General features: G+C 48.1%; 1 protein-coding gene across 1 annotated transcript; it reads left to right on the plus strand.

Annotated features, from left to right (window-relative positions):
* The first annotated feature begins 4,082 nt into the window (after positions 1-4,082).
* SYPL2 (synaptophysin like 2) lies at positions 4,083-18,093 on the plus strand. The gene is made up of 6 exons (XM_014835253.3): positions 4,083-4,439; positions 4,603-4,677; positions 11,337-11,461; positions 12,548-12,749; positions 13,722-13,913; positions 15,271-18,093. Exons 1-6 carry the CDS (start codon positions 4,386-4,388, stop codon positions 15,427-15,429), a joined length of 807 nt encoding a protein of 268 aa, XP_014690739.1. The 5' UTR covers positions 4,083-4,385; the 3' UTR covers positions 15,430-18,093.
* The last annotated feature ends 152 nt before the right edge of the window (positions 18,094-18,245 follow it).

Below are 18,245 nucleotides of genomic sequence, written 5' to 3' on the forward strand. Positions count from 1 at the left end.
AGAGTGCAAAAGCAATTAAATGGAGAAAGAATAGTCTTTTTAAAAAAATGATGTTAAGGGGCCAGCCTGGTGGCATAGCGGTTAAGTTCATGCGCTCCTGGCAGCCAGGGTTCACAGGTTCGAATCTGGGCACAGACCTAGCACCACTAGTCAAGCCACACTGTGGCAGTGTCCTACACACAAAATAGAGGAAGAGTGGCACAGATGTTAGCTCAGGGCCAATCTTCCTCACACACACACACAAACACACATACACACAAATGATGTTAGAGCAATTGGACATCTACATGCCACAACAAAAAGAAAGAAAGAAAGAATCCTGACCTAAATATCACACCTTCTACAAAAAGTAACTCAAAAATATCTAAATGTAAAGCATAAAACTACAAAACATTTTTAAGAAAACATTTGTGACCTAGGGTTGGGCAAAGAGTTTTTAGACACAATGCTAAAAGCATAATACATTAAAAAAAAAAAAGATAAATTAGACTTCACCAAAATGTAAAACTTGCTCTGCAAAAGACGCTGTTAAGAGAATGAAAAGGCAAACTACAGACTGGGAGAAAATATTTGCAAATCACATATCCAACAACGGAGTTGTGTTTAGAATATACAAAGATTTCTCAAAACTCAATTGTAAGAAACAAACGACCCAGTTAAAAAATGGGCAAAAAACTTGAACAGACACTGCACCAAAGAAGATACATGGATGGCAAATAAGCACATTAAAATATGTTCTACATTGGGGCCGGCCCGGTGGTGCAGCAGTTAAGTGCTCACTTTCTGCTTTGGCGGCCCGGGGTTTGCTGTCCGGATCCTGGGTGCAGACAGGGCACCGCTTGGCAAGCCATGCTGTGGTAGGCGTCCCACATATAAAGTAGAGGAAGATGGGCACGGATGTTAGCTCAGGGCTAATCTTCCTCAAAAAAAAAAAAAGATATTCAACATCATTAGCCACTGGGGAAATGCAAATTAAAACCACAGTGAGATACCACTACACACCTTTTAGAATGTATATTATGTAATATACATTACACAACAATACCAACTTCTGGAGAAGATGAAAGCAACTAGAATACATTGTTGGTGGGAAAGCAAAATGCTATAGCCACTCTGGAAAAGAGTTTGGTAGTGTCACACAAATTTAAACACACAATTAGATATAACCTAGAAATCCCACTTCTGGGTATTTTCCCTAGAAATAAAAACTTACGTTCACTCAAATACCTGTACAAATGGAAACAAGCCAAATGTACATTGGCAAGTGAATAAACCAACTGTGATGGATCTTATTTCATAATATGATGGAATATTATGCAACAAAAAGGGGCAAACTACTGATAAGTGCAACAATTGGATGAATCTCAAAAACGTTATGCTGAGTGAAAGAAGCCAGACACAAAAGTACAGTTCATACTATATAATTCCATTTATTTGAAATTCTAGAAAAAGCAAGACTAATTTATAATGACAGAAATCAGATCAGTGATTGCCTAGGAAATGACTGCAAAAGGGCAGGAGGGAGCTCTTTGGAGTGATGGAAATGTTTGAGATCTTTGATTGGGTGATGGTTACACGGGCGTATACATTTATCAAAACTCAAATTTGAAATGTTCACATCTTATGACCTAGCTGACTCGCTTTAAGGTAAAGAGCGATGTTGATCAAACTGCTGGTAGATACCCATTATTAACGAATCATTAAACCAATCTAATGCATCTTCTCAGAGGGGTATTGACCCTGAAACTAATGAAGATTAAGCTTCAGGCTCCATCACTTGCATAGCTTCTTAGGCCTGGTTACCAAATTTGTATTCATAATTTTGTATTCTTTTTCTAAAAGGAGCCCCCAAATTGTATAAACTTTAGGCCCACAAAACTTGCATCTGCCTCTGGATGATCAGAATTTTTTTTTAATGAAATGGAATAGAAAATATGAGAGTCTTTTGTTTCAGCTTATATAATGGGTCATGACATAAAAATTTATTTCTTACCAGGGTTTGTGTTTAAAAAAACAAAGGAAGTTGGAAATTTTGTGCAGTGTAGCAAGCTATGCACATGTGCACCAGGAGGTATGCACACATTCAAAGCAGCAGGGTACAAGTAAATTTTGAATATAACCTAAATGTCCATCGATGTAAGAATAAGTAAATACAGTGTGGTATATATGTTGTTGGATTCTATACAGCCAAAAGGAACAAACTAAAGGTACCTACATCAGGCTAGATAACTCTTATAAACACAACATTAAGTGAAAAAGCAACTTAAAGAAGGTTACCTAAAGCATAATATTTAAAGTTTAAAACAATTTGAAAGACTGTACTATGGCGAATTTCTATGTATTGTTTCTAGATACAGTTATACACAGTAAAAGTATTAAAATATGCATGAGGCTGATATAAAACAAATTCAGGATAGTATCATGGTTACTTCTGGGGAGGAAGGAGAGAGGGAGGGAATGATGTGAGGGTACACACACAGCTTCAATTTTATATGGAATTTCTATTTTGTTTTTAAAGAACGGATTTGAAACAAACAAGGAAAGGTTTAAAATTTAACAAGGTTACTTGGTGGGTGTGTGGATTTTTGCTGTATTCTGATCCTTTTCTGTGTTATATTCTATATGCATATTGTAGACATTGGTAATAAGTATTATTTCATGTTTGTGTAGTGTGGGCATTTACACACATTGCACCTCTTAATCCTCATGAAGACATTATGCTGTAAGTAGGACATAAATCATTATCCCTATTCCATAGAAAAGGAACTTAAGAATGCAGAACAATTTATTAAGAACTGGACTGGGGACTTAAGTTGTTCCTTATTTAGCCTAGATTTGCATGGAAATCCACTGGAGAAGTTCCCTTTGAGTCCAGGCGACCTGATCCCAGGGGCTCCCTCCTACCCCAACCTTGGGAAGACTCTTGCTCACTGGGGGAATGAATTGCATTAATAAAAGCTAAATGTGTATTCAAAAAGCAGTCAATCCGAAGTACCAGAAGGGACCTCCAAGAACGATTTTGTGATGATACATATTTTTGTGGATAGTATTTACAAGCCAATTCTTAGGAAGCACAGGCCAGTTCTCTATTCCTGGCTGCCGCCCACTGGCTCACTCAGTGACCTTGCACAAATCACTTAACCTTTTACTACTTACATTTACAACCCGGTAAACTGGATGTGTAATATTCATGACTGCTCTCTCAAGCCTCCTGCGAATAGTTTTTGAAAATTAGGGACCAATTTAAGGTCAACCACAAGGCAAAAATGTCAACCCTTCCGTACACATTACATCCTCTGAGCCTCGTATTCCTCAAAGGTTTTGATTTCTCTCTCCTTTAAAGGTGATGGCTACTTTAAAGGAGGTTGAGTTTGCACTTTTAAAACATTAGTAATTTTAAGTCAACGTACGAACGCCTTCTGTTCTTAAAAGATTAAAGCAACACTTAACTAGACAGAATAAAACATGAGCAATTTATATTCTATTGCTCCACCCCCCTTTTTTTTGTGCGTGAGTGAGGAAGATCGTCCCTGAGCTAACGTCTGTGCCAATCTTCCTCTATTTTGTTTGTGGGATGCCGCCACAGCATGGCTTGACGAGCGGTGTATATGTTGGCGCCCCACCCCGCGAACCCCAGGCCCGACAAGCGAAGAGCGCGAACTTAACCGCTACGCCACTGGCCGGCCCTGTCCGTCTGTACTGGCTCTCCAACATTTGCGAAGCAAGCAGTTTGTTAACCATCAAGGTTTAGAACCTTCTTTCAGCACTCATGATGCCTTATGAAAATGCTTTAGGTTAGGGGTATTACGGTGTAGAAGAAAAGAAAAACTGCGCAGAGCGGCTCCAAACCCCGGTGAACAGGGAAGGATAAGCTGGGAACCGGGGCGTCCCAGCGCGCCAGGCTAGTTCCCGACTGTGGCGGTGGGTTGGAGCGGCTGTGGCGTCTCGCTTGGGACTGGCCCTGGAGGCTTCTGGCAAAGAACCTGAGCCCCCTCGAGGCCGAACTGCCCGCAGAGGCCACAGGTCCCTTTAAGGCGTCCTGAGGGCAGAGACCCGGGAGCGAAGGGGGCGGGAGGAGGGTTCGGGAGCGCACGCCACGTGACTCGGCTGCCAAGTTCGCTCGCGAGTTTGACAGAAGTTTGAATTGGACTCGGGGGCTTTCTGCAGCCGGCGCGGCAGAGCGGCGGCCTCGGCGAACGCGAGCAGCGGCGCCCCCGCGACCCACCCCGCCAGCCTGGATCCCGGGCCGCCGCCGGCCGCTCGCGCTCCCGCACCGCTCGCTTCCCCCGCCGCGGGTCAGCAGCCCCCCGCCCCACCGCGGTCCCCACAGCCTCCGGGCGAGGGAGTCCAGCCCCCGCGCCGCGTCCCGGCCCCGCTGCGCCAGCATGTCCTCGACAGAGAGCTCGAGTCGCACGGCGGACAAGTCGCCGCGCCAGCAGGTACTCCCTGCGCGCCCCTGGGGCTCTCTCACCGCCCCTTCTCCACCTGCCGTCGGGCTCGACCCTTCGTCCGCCCCCACTCTCGGGTGTGAGTGAGAGGAGGGGACCAGCCTTGCCCAAGGTCCCCCACTGCCCTGACCCCCTGCTGGCCCTGTCTCCGCAGGTGGACCGCCTGCTCGTCGGGCTGCGCTGGCGGCGGCTAGAGGAGCCTCTGGGCTTCATCAAAGTTCTCCAGTGGGTGAGTTGCTGCCCCAGCCGCGGGCTATTTCGGGAACCTGGGCTGTGACGCTGACCCGAAGCAATGTGGCCGGAGTGGGGGGCAGGGAGGTGCTGCGGCCGGTCCGCGGCGGAATGGTGGGGGGCGGCGACAGGTGGGCGGGGGAGGGACGGGCTGGGGCTCCTTCTCCAGCGCTTGGTGGCAGGAGGGTGAGGAGCGAGGCATGCGGAGTCCCGGATTCGGTCCTTCTATGTGCAAGGAGCCTTTGCCCAGGGCGCTCACATTTCACCCGGGCGACAGGACCCGGGTATAACCTTTCCAGAACTCTGATCCTGCACATACCACTCCTGGGCGGCGGGAGGGGGAGGAGGACAAGGGGGACAAGGAAAGCCGCGGAGGGCAGAGAAGGGAAGGAGGCAGGCGATGGAAACTATTCTGCTTCCAAACCCACCAGGACCTGGCTGATCCTGGAGGTGCGCTCAGGGGACAGGGTCCTGGTTGGCGGTTGCCCTGTTGAGGTCACTAGAGTAATCTGGGTTCCTGTAACTGAGTGAGAGAGTAGCTGAATGAATGAATGGAGTTCATGGCTCTAAGATTAAGTAAAAGGAAAAAATTAAGACAATAAAAATCACAGTTTGCCAAAATGTGGTTTGTAGAGTAAGACAGAACATTGAGCTGGGAAACTGGGGCCCTGGGTTCCAGAGCTGAACCTGCCTTTTTCAACTGTGTGACCTTGGGCAAGTCATTTCTTTGGACCTCAGTTTCCAACATTAGTCAAATGTTGATCAGATCATCCGTAGGGTCCCCTTCTGCTCTAAATGGGTTAGCATGCTAGAATATTGCCCTTCATTATACTTACCTTGTGACCTTGAAGAAATCACTTGCCCAGGGCCTCAGTTTCCCCTGTAATGGTCTAGGGAAACACCATCTCCTTGCCTCACTGGGACTTTGAGACATTGGTATGCTCTCTCTCCTTCCCAGTGCCCAAGGCCTCCTGGGCATAAATTAGGAACCTGGACAGGCTCAGTCACTCTTTCAAATCAGAAAGACTGGTTGGGAGCATTTAGTGCACTATCACCGAAGAGATTTAAGTTAGACAATCCACACACCAAATGGTGTGTGAATAACAATCAGTGTACTTTCAGCACAGAATTCAGCTAGGGAATAAGTTACCATTAATACTGAGGATTGAGTTCTAAAGGGCTTGTAGCTCACTGGAGACAGGAGTTAGTACTGTGTTGCCAATTCCTAAATCATCATTTGGATGAGAATCATCAGATCTGAAATTCAGGGGCAATAGTGCATTTGGAGTTATCTCTGGATATCTGAGATCCTGACTAGGGCTACAGGCCAGCCTGGGGAGCTCCCAAGTACAAACTCTGGGACCTTGCGGGGACTTTCCATTCTCTCTACTGTTTCAAGAGCCATTGGACTGACTGTTGACTGAGCTCTGTCACCTCCCCCCACTTCCCTGTTCTGACCCACCACTTGAGTACTGGAGGGGCCATATAAGAATGATATTAAGGCTCCATGTGACTGCCATCCAGAACTAGGGACCATTAGGAGCTATCCAGAGGAGCAGAACCTGAAATGTAAGAGTACAGTTTTATCATTAAACTAGACAAATGGATCTAAGCGAAATTTGAGGAAGACTGTCAAGGGATGAGGGAAACAATAAGGTTATTAGACCATGGAATCATCCTGCATGGGGGGATTCCGAAAAGCATCCTTCCTCAACCCTTCTATCCTTTTCTTACTGCCCCCCCCCCCCCCCCCCCCCCCCCCCCCGCAACGCCATTTCTACAAAGGCTGCACAAAGCAATGCCCGAGGAAATAAGCCAGGCACCTCCCAGGGGCAGCACTCATCCCTAAGAGTTAAGTCCCGTTTGACTTTTATGATCCTCTACTTCTTAGAGAGGGGGTTCTGCCTTTCTCTCATAATGCTAAATCCAGGGGCCCAGGGCTAGACTCCGAACTCAGCCTTCATTCAAAGGGTAGCATCATAAGGAGATACATTTTGTTTTTACTGCCATCCTGGTGGTCTGAACTCAGAGTGTCTTTCGCTTGCCCTGAATCTCTGCAGATGAGCTAACATGAAACTACACAGGAACCAGAACCAGAAATGACCGTGAAAATGTCATTTTGGATTTTCACTCATTTTCTGCTTGGAGGGAGCAAATGCTCTTGACTGGAAAAGGGAAAAAAAGAAAACAAAAATCTTGCAGTTCTTGTGATGATAATTGAAAACTTTTGTTGTCATTGTTACTAAAAAGCAAAGGTTTTACTGGAATCCTGGTGAGAAGAAAGTAATGCTATTCTTTTATTAGTCAGGAACTTGGTTTAGAGTGTCTTTTTAAAATTTAAAAATTAACTAATCTCACCTTGATTCCAAGTCTAGAGTCTTGCTCAGTCTACACTAAGCTAGAGAAATAACATGGGCATAGACCAATAATTGGAGAACTAGTTTTTTTAAAAAAGAAAAAGGTAGACTTTGAGGTTGGATGGGCTTTGGTTTAAATGCAGTCTCCTCTGCCTTTTAGCCGTGGAACGTAGGGTAAGTGATGAAATCTTCATAGGCCTCAGTTTCTTATCTGTAAATGAGGGTAAGATCTGTCTCCTGGGCTCACTGGGAGGATTACAGGGGTAATATCTGTAAAGCATCCCAGCGTTCAGGATGGCCATGCTGAGCCTGGCAGGCCAGGAAGTATTCAGTAAAGCTGGTTCCTTTCTCTCCTATTCCTGAAACTTCCCTTTCCCCTAACTTTCCTCCTTCTGCAGACTGTCAGCCAGACTTGACCTTTGGTGAGATTATTCAAATATCATCGCCAAATCTTCACTTTGAGGATAATGTACAAAAGAATTTCCTGAATCACTCAGTCACTGTTCCTGTAATAAGTCATATTATCATTAACTGGGTGTGTCCCTGATCCATAATTCACCTTTAAGGTGCCAAAATCATTTATTTTGGCTCTGGGGTCTCTGTAATGAAAATAAGCTGTTTCAATAAGTGTGGGGAATGTGAAAGTACACCATCGGAGTTCATAAAAACGATGAGATGATTGTGGAAGTGGGATTTGGGGGAAGAACTTGTCTTTCTTGTGCCCTGCACTAACTGAGGATGTTAGTGTTCTCAGGACTGACACAGGATTATCACCAACAAGCAGGTCAGCACCAAAGTGGAGCTTCATCCTTAAACTCCAAAAGAGATGCAGAGGCAGAAGGAGGTGGAGGGCAGTGTATGACTATCGCTGTCCCCAGCAATGCAGGTCCAAGAGGAGGAAGCTGGTTGGCACCAGAACTCCAGAGATCCCCCTTGTCTCAGGGATTCCATCTCTCCTTGGCTCCTGTCCTTTATGACCAGTTTGCTCAACTCAGAGCTTTGTGCTTGGTGACAGAGGTGGTTTCAATTCTATCCCACTCTTGCCTGTGGCTCAGTCACCTGACACAGTTAGGGAAGAAAGCAAATCTGGTGCAGAAAGGTGGAAGGAGCTGGGAGAGTGTCTTTCTCTGCTCCTGCATCCCAGTGCAGAGTTACTCCCTCCCTCCTTACCATCTTCTCTGCACATAGAAGAGATCTCTTTTTTATAGCCTGAATAACTGTGGGATGCAGGGTTTGTCTTTCATTTTCTGTGTGTTTTTTTTAGCATGACACTCTCCCTTCTGGATGTAAACTCTTGTGAACAGGAACCAGGTCTTCCTCATTTTCTTGTCTCTAGCACCTGACACAAAGTAGATGCTTAATAACTGTTTGTTGATTAACGAATGAATGAAATAGAAAGAGCACTGGACAGGAAATCAGCAGATGTAAATTCTAAGCCTGGCTCTCACATTGGTTAATTGTGACCTTGGAAAAGTCACTTAATCTTTTGGGACTTCAGTTTCCACCTTTATGAAATGAGACTGTTGCGCTTGATAATCTCCGAGATCCTTTTTGCTCAGCTGCTCTGTGAACCTGTGAGAGTCTCCTTAGATTTCTTCTTTCATCCACTAATATAGCAGATTGCCTGTTATCTGGCACCATCTGACTGTGTGATGTTTGGATGTAATAATATAGTCTGGTTAATAAAGGGTTCGATAAGGTGTTCAGAGATCCCTGACTTTCAAAGAATCAAACTAGAAGACAATACAGTTAATACTAAAGTTGTTATGGGTATATTTTGCCCATAAAGGAATCATAAAGCAGGATTCAGGATTTTCAGAACCTCAAGGTTGTCATCTTGACATAGGAAAACATTCGGCAATGATGGAAAAGTTCTCTAATCTGTGTTGTCCAGTGTGGTACCTGCTAGTCACATGTGGCTCTTAAGCACTTGAAATGTGGCTAGTGTGACTGAGCAACTGAATGTTAAATTTTATTTCATTTTAATTAATGTAAATTTAAATAGCCACACTTGGCTAGTGTTGTGGATAGTGTAGCTCTAGAGTATGAGCTTCATGAGCACAGAGATTTTTTTCTCTTTTGCTCACTGCTAAGTAATAGTGCCTAGAACAGTGTACTAGTAGTAAAACTAGTACACACTAGATGCTCAATAAATGTCATCTTTCTGTAGATGCTCAGGAGTACCTGTGAAGAGAGTGCTGATGAAGAGAAGGCTCCATAGAGCAGGGTCATTGCCCAAGTTAGGAATACCGCCTTTCTTAGGGAACCTATACAGAGCCATTCACTGACTGACTGCCAACAGGTAAAAATATATCCAACTGTGCTGCCCTTCCTAGAATGTGACACCCTAATTGTGTCCCGTTCTGGACACCAGAAGCTAAGAGAAATAAAGAAACTTCTAAGAGGGGTCAGAGAACCACAGAGTTGACAAAAGATTAGAGAATTCCTGTGAGGAGAAGCTAGAGAAGTTCCACTGTTATGTTAGTGAGGCAACCTGGAGCTTGTAAAGGGTAGTGATGCAGAGGTTTTGGGTGACTTCTCACCAGCTCTGTCAAGAGAGACAGGCAGGGCTCTACTGCAGCCTCCGTGATTTGTCAGAGGAGGAAGTTATTCAGGCTTTGGAGAGAGGTTATACCATCTCCTTTCCTGGATGTTTTTTAAAATGGAAACAATTCTCATTTGTATGGACTAAACCTCCTGGAAACAGAGAGGTACCCATTATGACCTTTAGAGAGGGGTCAATGGCTCCAGGAGGAAGATGGTCTGCCAGGCCAGGCAATGCAAGGCGGGGCAGTGGCACCGGACACCACCCAGGGGCAGAGCACAGCTGCCGGCAAGCCCAGCCAAGGGCACACTGATAGTGTTACCCTCGGAGAGTGAGAGGATTACAGAGCTGGAAAAGGCCTCCAGGTTACCTACTGCAAACCTCTCATTTTACAGATGAGGACACTGAGACTCACAGAGTGGAGTGACTTATTAGAGGTCACCCAGCCGATTAGTGACAGGCCAGGACTAGAACCTGGATTTCCAGACTCCTAATCCAGGTCTCTTTTTATTCCATAACACTATCAAGCATTAGCAAAATAATGTGCACACAACTCTATTCTAAACTCTGGATGCAGGACTGAGACGTAGATTAGCTGTCTTCCGGGTGCTTAACGTCCAAGACACTGAGTCACTGAGAAACATACAGAAAATCAACAATTAACAGAATAAGCCCACTGCTTAATAAGAATGATTACATCATGTACAAGCCAATGGTAAGTGCACAGGAAATGGGGCCTGAACAGATGATGTGGAAGGATAAGAGATTCCAATTTCTCATCTCCTTTTCTAACCAAAGTGTGTTTCTCCAGAAAGAAATGTGAAAATCATAGGATGAGGGAATTTCATTTCACTCAAGACAGGAGTTTTAGTAAAATGTGATGAAAGGTGGAGAGGAAAACAATTCAAGTGATCTGAAACGCCTCTGGTTCTTAACACCGAGAAATGGCAGCATCAACAGATTACAGAGGGAAACTCCACTGGGGAAAGAGCTGAGGCTGATAAGGCAAGTGGAGAGTACTTTTCTCTGGGCCTGAGCCAGGACTGTCAGCATCAACCCAGCCAGCACTGTTGCTGAAAGGAAAGGTGCCTTTGGGGCAAGAGGAGTTAGGCTGGCAGTGCCATGGGACAGCAGCATGGCCCCCTGCCCCCTTGGCCCCTCTGAAGACTTGGCAGAAGTTGTCTCCTCCAGCTATGCTTCCATTGAGGCAGGAAGCCACTGGAAGTTAGCAACATGGTAATGACAAGATTCAATGACAGCTTCAGGAGGGAAAGGGAAAGCATTCCATGCATGCCTGATCTAGGTTGGCACAGGGGAATGTATTTCTAGGGTGCCTCTTTCTTGGGGAGGAAATTCAAGTCCAGCTTTGAGCTAGAAGTTTCTAAAAGCCTAAATTACTCTGTGTCAGTCATCATCTGAAGGAGGCTACCTATGGTCCCCAGTGTCACATCCAGTGGGGAGACCTGGAAACTGCCCATTTCCGCTCTCTTCATCTCCCTCCCAGACACCACTTAAAGTCAACTGTATTCATTTGGCTATTTGGTCCAGCACTCTGTGCAGTGAGCACAGCACCCTGAGGCTGGAAAACCAGTGGAAGCCATGGGTGACTGCCCAGGAGGGACTTGATTAAAGAGAACCCGTCCCCCCAACCCCCACCATATCTGCACTTGCTGAGTGTCAGAGGGTGATTCTGAAGGGATAGACCTTGGCCAGTTGAGGCCTTCTGACTCTCAAAGGGGCTTCACTCTCCCTCAGCTCTTTGCTATTTTCGCCTTCGGGTCCTGCGGCTCCTACAGTGGGGAGACAGGAGCAACGGTTCGCTGCAACAACGAAGCCAAGGATGTGAGCTCCATCATTGTTGCGTTCGGCTATCCCTTCAGGTGAGCAGGAATTGATTCCGACCCCACATAGCCCCTCTCACTGGGTTGGCAGGACCTGCTTGGTCTCTTCCTCCTCCAGAAACCTAAAGACTGTTGTGTGCCACTCCAGATTCAAATAGAATTACAAGACTTAGGTCCTTCCTGCCCTTTAGGCATTTCAGACACACTGACAAGAGAAAAATATAAGGGAAACTCCGATAGATCACTGTTATAATAATGTTGCAGTCCACAGATAACCCAAAGCAGGTAACAACACCTCCTACAGAAAGAACCCATGCAGTTTGGGATGGAGGCTTATAAGAGTCTGGGCAAGTTGGGCAGGTCTCTCTGACCCTCAGCAGCCTCCTCCCTGCCTTGCAGGTAAGGAAGCTTGTTAGTACTTAGATCCCACAGAGCTGATGTGGGGCGCTCACCTGGTACCACCAGAATACAAGGAGGTGCACCTTGACCAGGAGGTAGAAGAGACTAGTACTCTTTGCTGGGTATTTGGGAGCTTAGGGGGGCCCCAAATGTTTAGAGGAGAATGGGACCAGGGCTCACCTTTTCAGAAATTTCTAGTAGTAGCAGCCAGGTTAGATTAATTGTCTCTTGTATATAATAGAGTGTTTGTTTTTCTCTCTTTCTTTTGTCCAATAGAGTCTCATTGGGCAGCCTAAATAAGGCCTGAAAATGGGTGCTTCCAACCTTAACTTGGCCACTGTGGGCCTGTGCTTTCCCGGGGCAGAATGAAGCTGATCTCCTTGGTAGTTTGGCTCTCAGAAATAGATGGACTACGTATATTGTGGCTGTGACCTAAAGGGCCCTGGGGATACTTGGAAATACATAGTTGCCATATCTGGACAGGGTAGATGAGTGTGGGGTGGTGGCTGAATGAGAGGTGGGGCTTGAGCGGAATTCTAGGGAAGTTCCTGTCTTGACTGCAAGGTTCCAGCCAGAAACATTCCTTCCTCCCTGCCCCTTTTCTTGGCTCTGTAACAGTCCTAGGGTGAGAATTAGCACAGGACTTCTCCCAGGGCAGGGAGAGCTCTCTGCCTCCGCAGGGGAGGACTGCCCTGAGCTCAGGATGGCCTCCCCTGCCGCCTGCAGGTTGAACCGGGTCCAGTATGAGATGCCCCTCTGTGATGAGGAGTCCACCTCCAAGACCATGCACCTCATGGGGGACTTCTCTGCCCCTGCTGAGTTCTTTGTGACCCTAGGCATCTTTTCCTTCTTCTACACCATGGCTGCACTAGTCATCTACCTGCGCTTCCACAAACTCTACACGGAGAACAGGCGCTTCCCATTGGTGGTGAGTGGGCACTGGCCAGAAGGGATGGGGTGGAGAAACTGAGGAGATGTACCTTCTGGGGGTAAGGTCATTGCTGGGGGCGGGGGAGGGGGGGAGGACAAACCTGGTGGCTTTCCTGGGTCCCTGACACCTATATGTGGACCCTCCTAAATCTGCCTGCTGGTTCTTTGCTGGTGGTCCCGTTGGGTGCTGTGGCTCCCACAGTTCCTCGGGTCAGTGGAAGGCTCAAGTCTCAGGACTCTGCCTCTACCAACCTCCCATCACTTGCTCTGCTCACAAGAGGCACAACAGCATCAAGAAGCAGGCACTGGAGTCTATTGGCCTGGGTTCAAATCCCAGCACTGTCCTTTACTAGCTGTGTGCTCTTGGACATGTTACTCTCGCTAAACCTCAGTTTCCTCAACTTTAAAATGGGAATAAAATAATACCTATCTCATAGTCTTTTGGGGGCATAAAGTGAAAATGCATGTAAACTATCTGGCTTATAGTTATCCTCAGTAAGTGTTAGCTATTATCAATATTATTCCCCCTTTACTTTCTCCATGTCCCAGGCATGCAAGGTAGAAGGGGTGTCTTAGGGGACCCCATTTGTCTCCTGCAGTTTGCCCTTACTCTGCTACCAGGTGTAGCTGAGCAATGGTGACCAAAGGAAAGGCTGGGAGGGGAGAGTGGGGAATTCAGGCCACTTGGGTTTTGGGGTGACACCAACTAGCGGATGCCTTGGTACCTTGTTACCTGACCTCAGTTCTAGAGCATGGACAGCTGTAGCCCTGGGTGGCAGGATTCCTTTGGTGTCAGTGAAGAGATTCCTCAGGATGATCTGGGCTCGCTGAGGCTCTAGGTGTTGGGTAGGATGGGAAGAGGCAGCTGTCCCGGGACTCCAGGATTCCACTGCATTATGGCAAGAGGAAAAGAAGTGAGGAATCACGGGGGCATCTCTGAGTGTATTTCCTCTCCCTCTGCTCCTCTCAGGACTTCTGTGTGACTGTCTCCTTCACCTTCTTCTGGCTGGTAGCTGCAGCTGCCTGGGGCAAGGGCCTGACCGACATCAAGGGGGCCACACGGCCATCCAGCCTGACCGCAGCCATGTCTGTGTGCCATGGAGAGGAAGCAGTGTGCAGTGCCGGGGCCACACCCTCCATGGGACTGGCCAATATCTCCGTGGTGAGACCTGTGGCCACTGAAGGGGTCTGAGGGGGGCAGCACTATCCCAGCTGCCCAGGCTTGTCCCAGCAGTAGGTTCTGAGAGGAACAGAGAAGTGTCCCCACAGCTGGTATCCCCTGCATCGAGAGCCAGTGGCTCCCTGCACCTAATGCTGGCTGCTGGCCCCTGGCTGACCTTGAGAAGACATTTTGGGATGAGGGGAACCTGAGAGCCACTGAGCCTTCTGTTCCTTCCACCTTCTGTACTCTGCCTTCCATTTCCCCTCCCTTCTTCCCACCTCCAGCCATGCTCTCTGTGACTGCCTCCCACTCTTCCTGCCTCTTTACAATATGTGTGTGTGAACACATACAAGCACATGAAGGGGGAGCATAGGGCTGTGGCTGGGCTCAAAACTGGGAGCAGACCCAGAGTGAGAGAGAAGGGGCTCATTGTCTCTCAGGCCTCCAGACTGGAAGAGGGCTTTGGGCAGTGGTGGGTCCAGCTGGTAAGCACCTGTTTGGCCATCCCAGTTGTTAGAACACTGAAATATTTCCATACCAGTTAGTAAATAGCTGAGGCCTTGAGTTTTTCAAATGCCGCTGTCATCCCAGCCACCTCAGCCCTGAAAATGGCCTGAACCTCCCCAGGGCCCAGCAACTGAAAGGTTTAATGGCTGCCATACCAGGGAGCTTTCTAGACCTTGCCGGAACCCTGCTGATAGGTTTTACCCTTCAACATTTTATTGTAAAAATTTTTACACATACAGCAAAGTTGAAAGAATTTTACAGTGGACACCCACGTACTCATCACCTGGACTGTACCATTAACATTTTACTCGACTTGCTTTATCACATATCTTTCCACCTCTCTTCATCTATCAATCCATCTTATTTTTAATGCATTTCAAAGTTAATTGCAGACATCAGTACACTTCCCCATAAATACTTCCTGCTGATAGGTTTTTCAATATTTTGAATGAATATTTGAATATAGCCCCGGCTGGTCCCGGGGCCTAGGGAAGGAGCACCTTGGACAGCTCTGGACACACCCACCCAGCAGAAGGCTCTCTGAGCAGGCGTGCTCCCCGTGGGAAGCCCGGCTAGGACCCTTGCTCCTTGTCATGCTTTGCACGATGCTCCACTCCAGGGGCCAGATTCTCCTAGCGACCAAGTCACAACTTTGGTGCATGCTGTGGACAGAATTAGACACTTTCACCAGAGAACCCCTTAGGCGGTGATGGCCTTGAACCCTACCTCTATGTCCAGTTCTCTTTTAGTCTTTCTAGCATTCTGTACCCACTCCCCATAGGTACTCCCCCTCCCTGTTCCCATGATGCCCCACTTACTATTCTCACAAACCCCCCTGATGTCTTTACAGCTCTTCGGCTTTATCAACTTCTTCCTGTGGGCCGGGAACTGTTGGTTTGTGTTCAAGGAGACCCCATGGCATGGGCAGGGCCAGGAACAGGACCAGGACCAGGGCCAGGGTCCCAGCCAGGAGAGCGCAGCTGAGCAGGGAGCCGTGGAGAAGCAGTAAGCAGCCCCCACCTGGCTACTCCCGAACAGGACAGCACCTCTTCAACCACCTCCGGCTTCCAGGACCTCCCTCTTCTTCCTTCTCCAGCTCCCCTCCCCCATCATTCTGGGCTTTGAGCTTTGAGACGTCGACGGATGGGCAGGCATCAGCTGTTGGAAACCTGGGCAGCCCTCCCAGTGGCTTCCTATCCCTCCTCCTACTGAAGCCCCAGATGGAAGGAGCTTAGTGCTTCTTGTCCACTGCCTGGACAGGCATCTTACTTGGGGTCTTACTCATGTCCTCACAGCCTCTGCTGCAGGCAAGGGTTGGAGGCAGGAGACCAGAGTCCTGAGACTGGTTCCTAGCAGCCACTTCTATCACCCTGTCCAGCTTCAATAAAAATGCAAGGGTTGGGGGGAAATTGGCTGGCAGCCTTCTCCCTGGTCCCTTGCATGGAGGGCCCACCAGTGGTTTAGTGACCCCTCTTCAATGGCTGTGATCTAGGCCCCATGTCTGCAATGATCTCCAGTCAGCCCAAGCTCAGTTTGCTTCCTGCTCTCTCCTCTGGCCTCTGCTTGGCCACAGAATCTAAAATGTGTGAACCTGGGAGGCCCACTAGCCTGGAAAACAGCCCTTCAGAGGGTCCTGATGAGGCCTAGACTCAGTGGGGAGCCGACAAATAGCAACTGAGTTGCAACTTCAAGAAACTAAAGCCAGGAAACTTTTTGGGGAGTCAGTTTTTTCTATTTCCTCAGTCCTCCCACCCCTTCAGGCTGGGGCACTTTCCACCAACACGCTAAACTCACACTTGCCCTGGGAATTCCTTACCTTCCTCCCTGTCCTCCTTCTTGGGCTTGGCGTCACACTCGGGACACAAGATGAGGGGTCTAGGAACATATCCATTTCAGCCCTCCCTACCTCCAACCTCTCCGTCCCTCTCCCTTCCCCAGCCTCTAGGGTCTGAGGCATTCAAGATCCTTTTCGAAGTTTGTCAAGGCTTTCCTTTCATTCCTGTGGGGCCAGATACGGGCTTTGGAAGGGCCCAAAGGACCATCATGAGGCTAAGTTGCCCCAGAGCCCCAGGACATGGATGGATGGGCCCATTTCCTCCTCACTCTCTGCTCAGTTTTTTCCCCCTCCCTGTTCCTTCTCTGGCCCCTCTTTCATACTTCTTCTTCTCACCTTTATGAAAGGACATGCCCTCTCCCTTTGTCCTCCATTCCTCCCCTGCTTCCTCATTTCTCCCAGGCTCTATCCTCCCCACCCACCCCCACCCAAGTCCAGGGCAGGCCGATGCTATTGGTGCTTCTTCACTTCGGGACCCAGTACCATATTTGTCTTTGGTGTGTCTCCTCTTCCTGATACCTCCTTCAGTCCCTTTCTGGACCCCAGGGCCTAAGGGTCAGTGCTGACTGGGTAAGGGCCATCTGTCTGCCGCCCAGCTAGAAACACTTCAGTCTGCCCTGACCATAGGGCTGCCCAGGAAGGATGAAGAAGGAAGAATCCAGCCATTTTCCAATCCAGTGCCAATTAGCCCACTTACCATCCCAAAGGTGAATGTGCCCTGTACCAATCTCTCCTCAGGACTGAATCAGCCCCTCCAACCTCCTCACCTCCCTAAACACCAGCCACAGTAACATGTGCATTACTGGAGTACCTGGGAGTCAAGACCTTTGACTTCTGGCCAATCATTTCTTCTTTGGGTCAGAGTTTCCCTACTTGACATGGGGAGTGTGAGATTTACATCCTCAAGTGCTCCAGAGTCTTTCAGTGAAATAATTAGTTTTTTTGTTTTGTTTTGTTTTTTAGATGTTGGGGAAGGGATTTGAGGAGGGAAGAGAGGATATGGGGATGAGAGTGTTTCTAAGTCTGAACCTCTCTCTGTCCTGAGCTGTCCCCGTGGTTACTCAAGGATAAGGGGGGGACAGTTTTGCCTACAGCTCCAGAAACACAGAGAACAAAGGGGTGACCTTCATTTTTCTTCACGCTGGCCCCTGTGAGGGTCTGTGAGCAGCTTCTACTGGAACTTTGTTTGGATTCTGTGTATGTATTTATAATTTATCTGAAATGTGATGGATAAAGTGTTCTCACTTGGGGGCTGAAGTTAGCAACTGGCCCTTCGGCTAGGGAAAGGGGGGTGGGTCTGCACTCCTGCCAAGGACTCCTAGCCCAGAACTCTCCCTAGAACAGAGAAGGCTCTTTCTCTTCCTCAGGAGGCTGGCTTGTTCTCCGCCAGAAGAGCCTTGATTTAGGCTATGGCCTCTCTCTCCATGGCCACCCTAAGAGGAAAAGCTACTTCACCTCGTTACCTCTAGAGGGCTGGGCTGGGCTAAGTGCCGAGGGCAGGGCTGTCCTCATAGGACTCATGTCCCCTCCAGCTGGGGCTGGTATCACTGCTTTGCCTAGTGCAGCCTGAGGTAGGAGAAGGTGTCTGGTTTCTCCAGCTGCTGCAGGAGGCCAACAGGCAGGGCATCTGCCCTTTGCTCTAGTAAACTCTGACCCAGCCAGGGTGCCCATCTAGGACCTTTCCTGAACATGAGTTCCCTCCACCATCATGGTCAGAGGTCTCCTACTTCCAGGATTGCAGATCAGGGGTGGGGGGAGAATGTTGCATGTTGTTTTCTGGTGCTTGTTATTACACATTTGAATAAACAGTGCTTCAAGCATTTGCCATGAAGGAGCCAAGACTGGAGCCCTTCTGGGGATTTCTTTTTCCCTCTTTCTCCCCATTAAGTTCTTGGACAAATGTCAGCATTTCCACCAAAACGTCATTCCACTCCTCTCCATTCTGCACCCCAAGCAATAAAGTCTGCAGGCCGAGGAGCTGTTCCTGGCAG

Source organism: Equus asinus, chromosome 16, assembly GCF_041296235.1.
Source record: "Equus asinus isolate D_3611 breed Donkey chromosome 16, EquAss-T2T_v2, whole genome shotgun sequence".
Taxonomy (NCBI): Eukaryota; Metazoa; Chordata; class Mammalia; order Perissodactyla; family Equidae; genus Equus; species Equus asinus.

Coding starts and splice junctions, on each gene's coding strand:
- SYPL2 (XM_014835253.3), top strand. CDS start 4,386: ATGTCCTCGACAGAGAGCTCGAGTCGCACGGCGGACAAGTCGCCGCGC. Junction 4,440..4,602: donor ACAAGTCGCCGCGCCAGCAG/GTACTCCCTGCG, acceptor CTGTCTCCGCAG/GTGGACCGCCTGCTCGTCGG. Junction 4,678..11,336: donor TCATCAAAGTTCTCCAGTGG/GTGAGTTGCTGC, acceptor ACTCTCCCTCAG/CTCTTTGCTATTTTCGCCTT.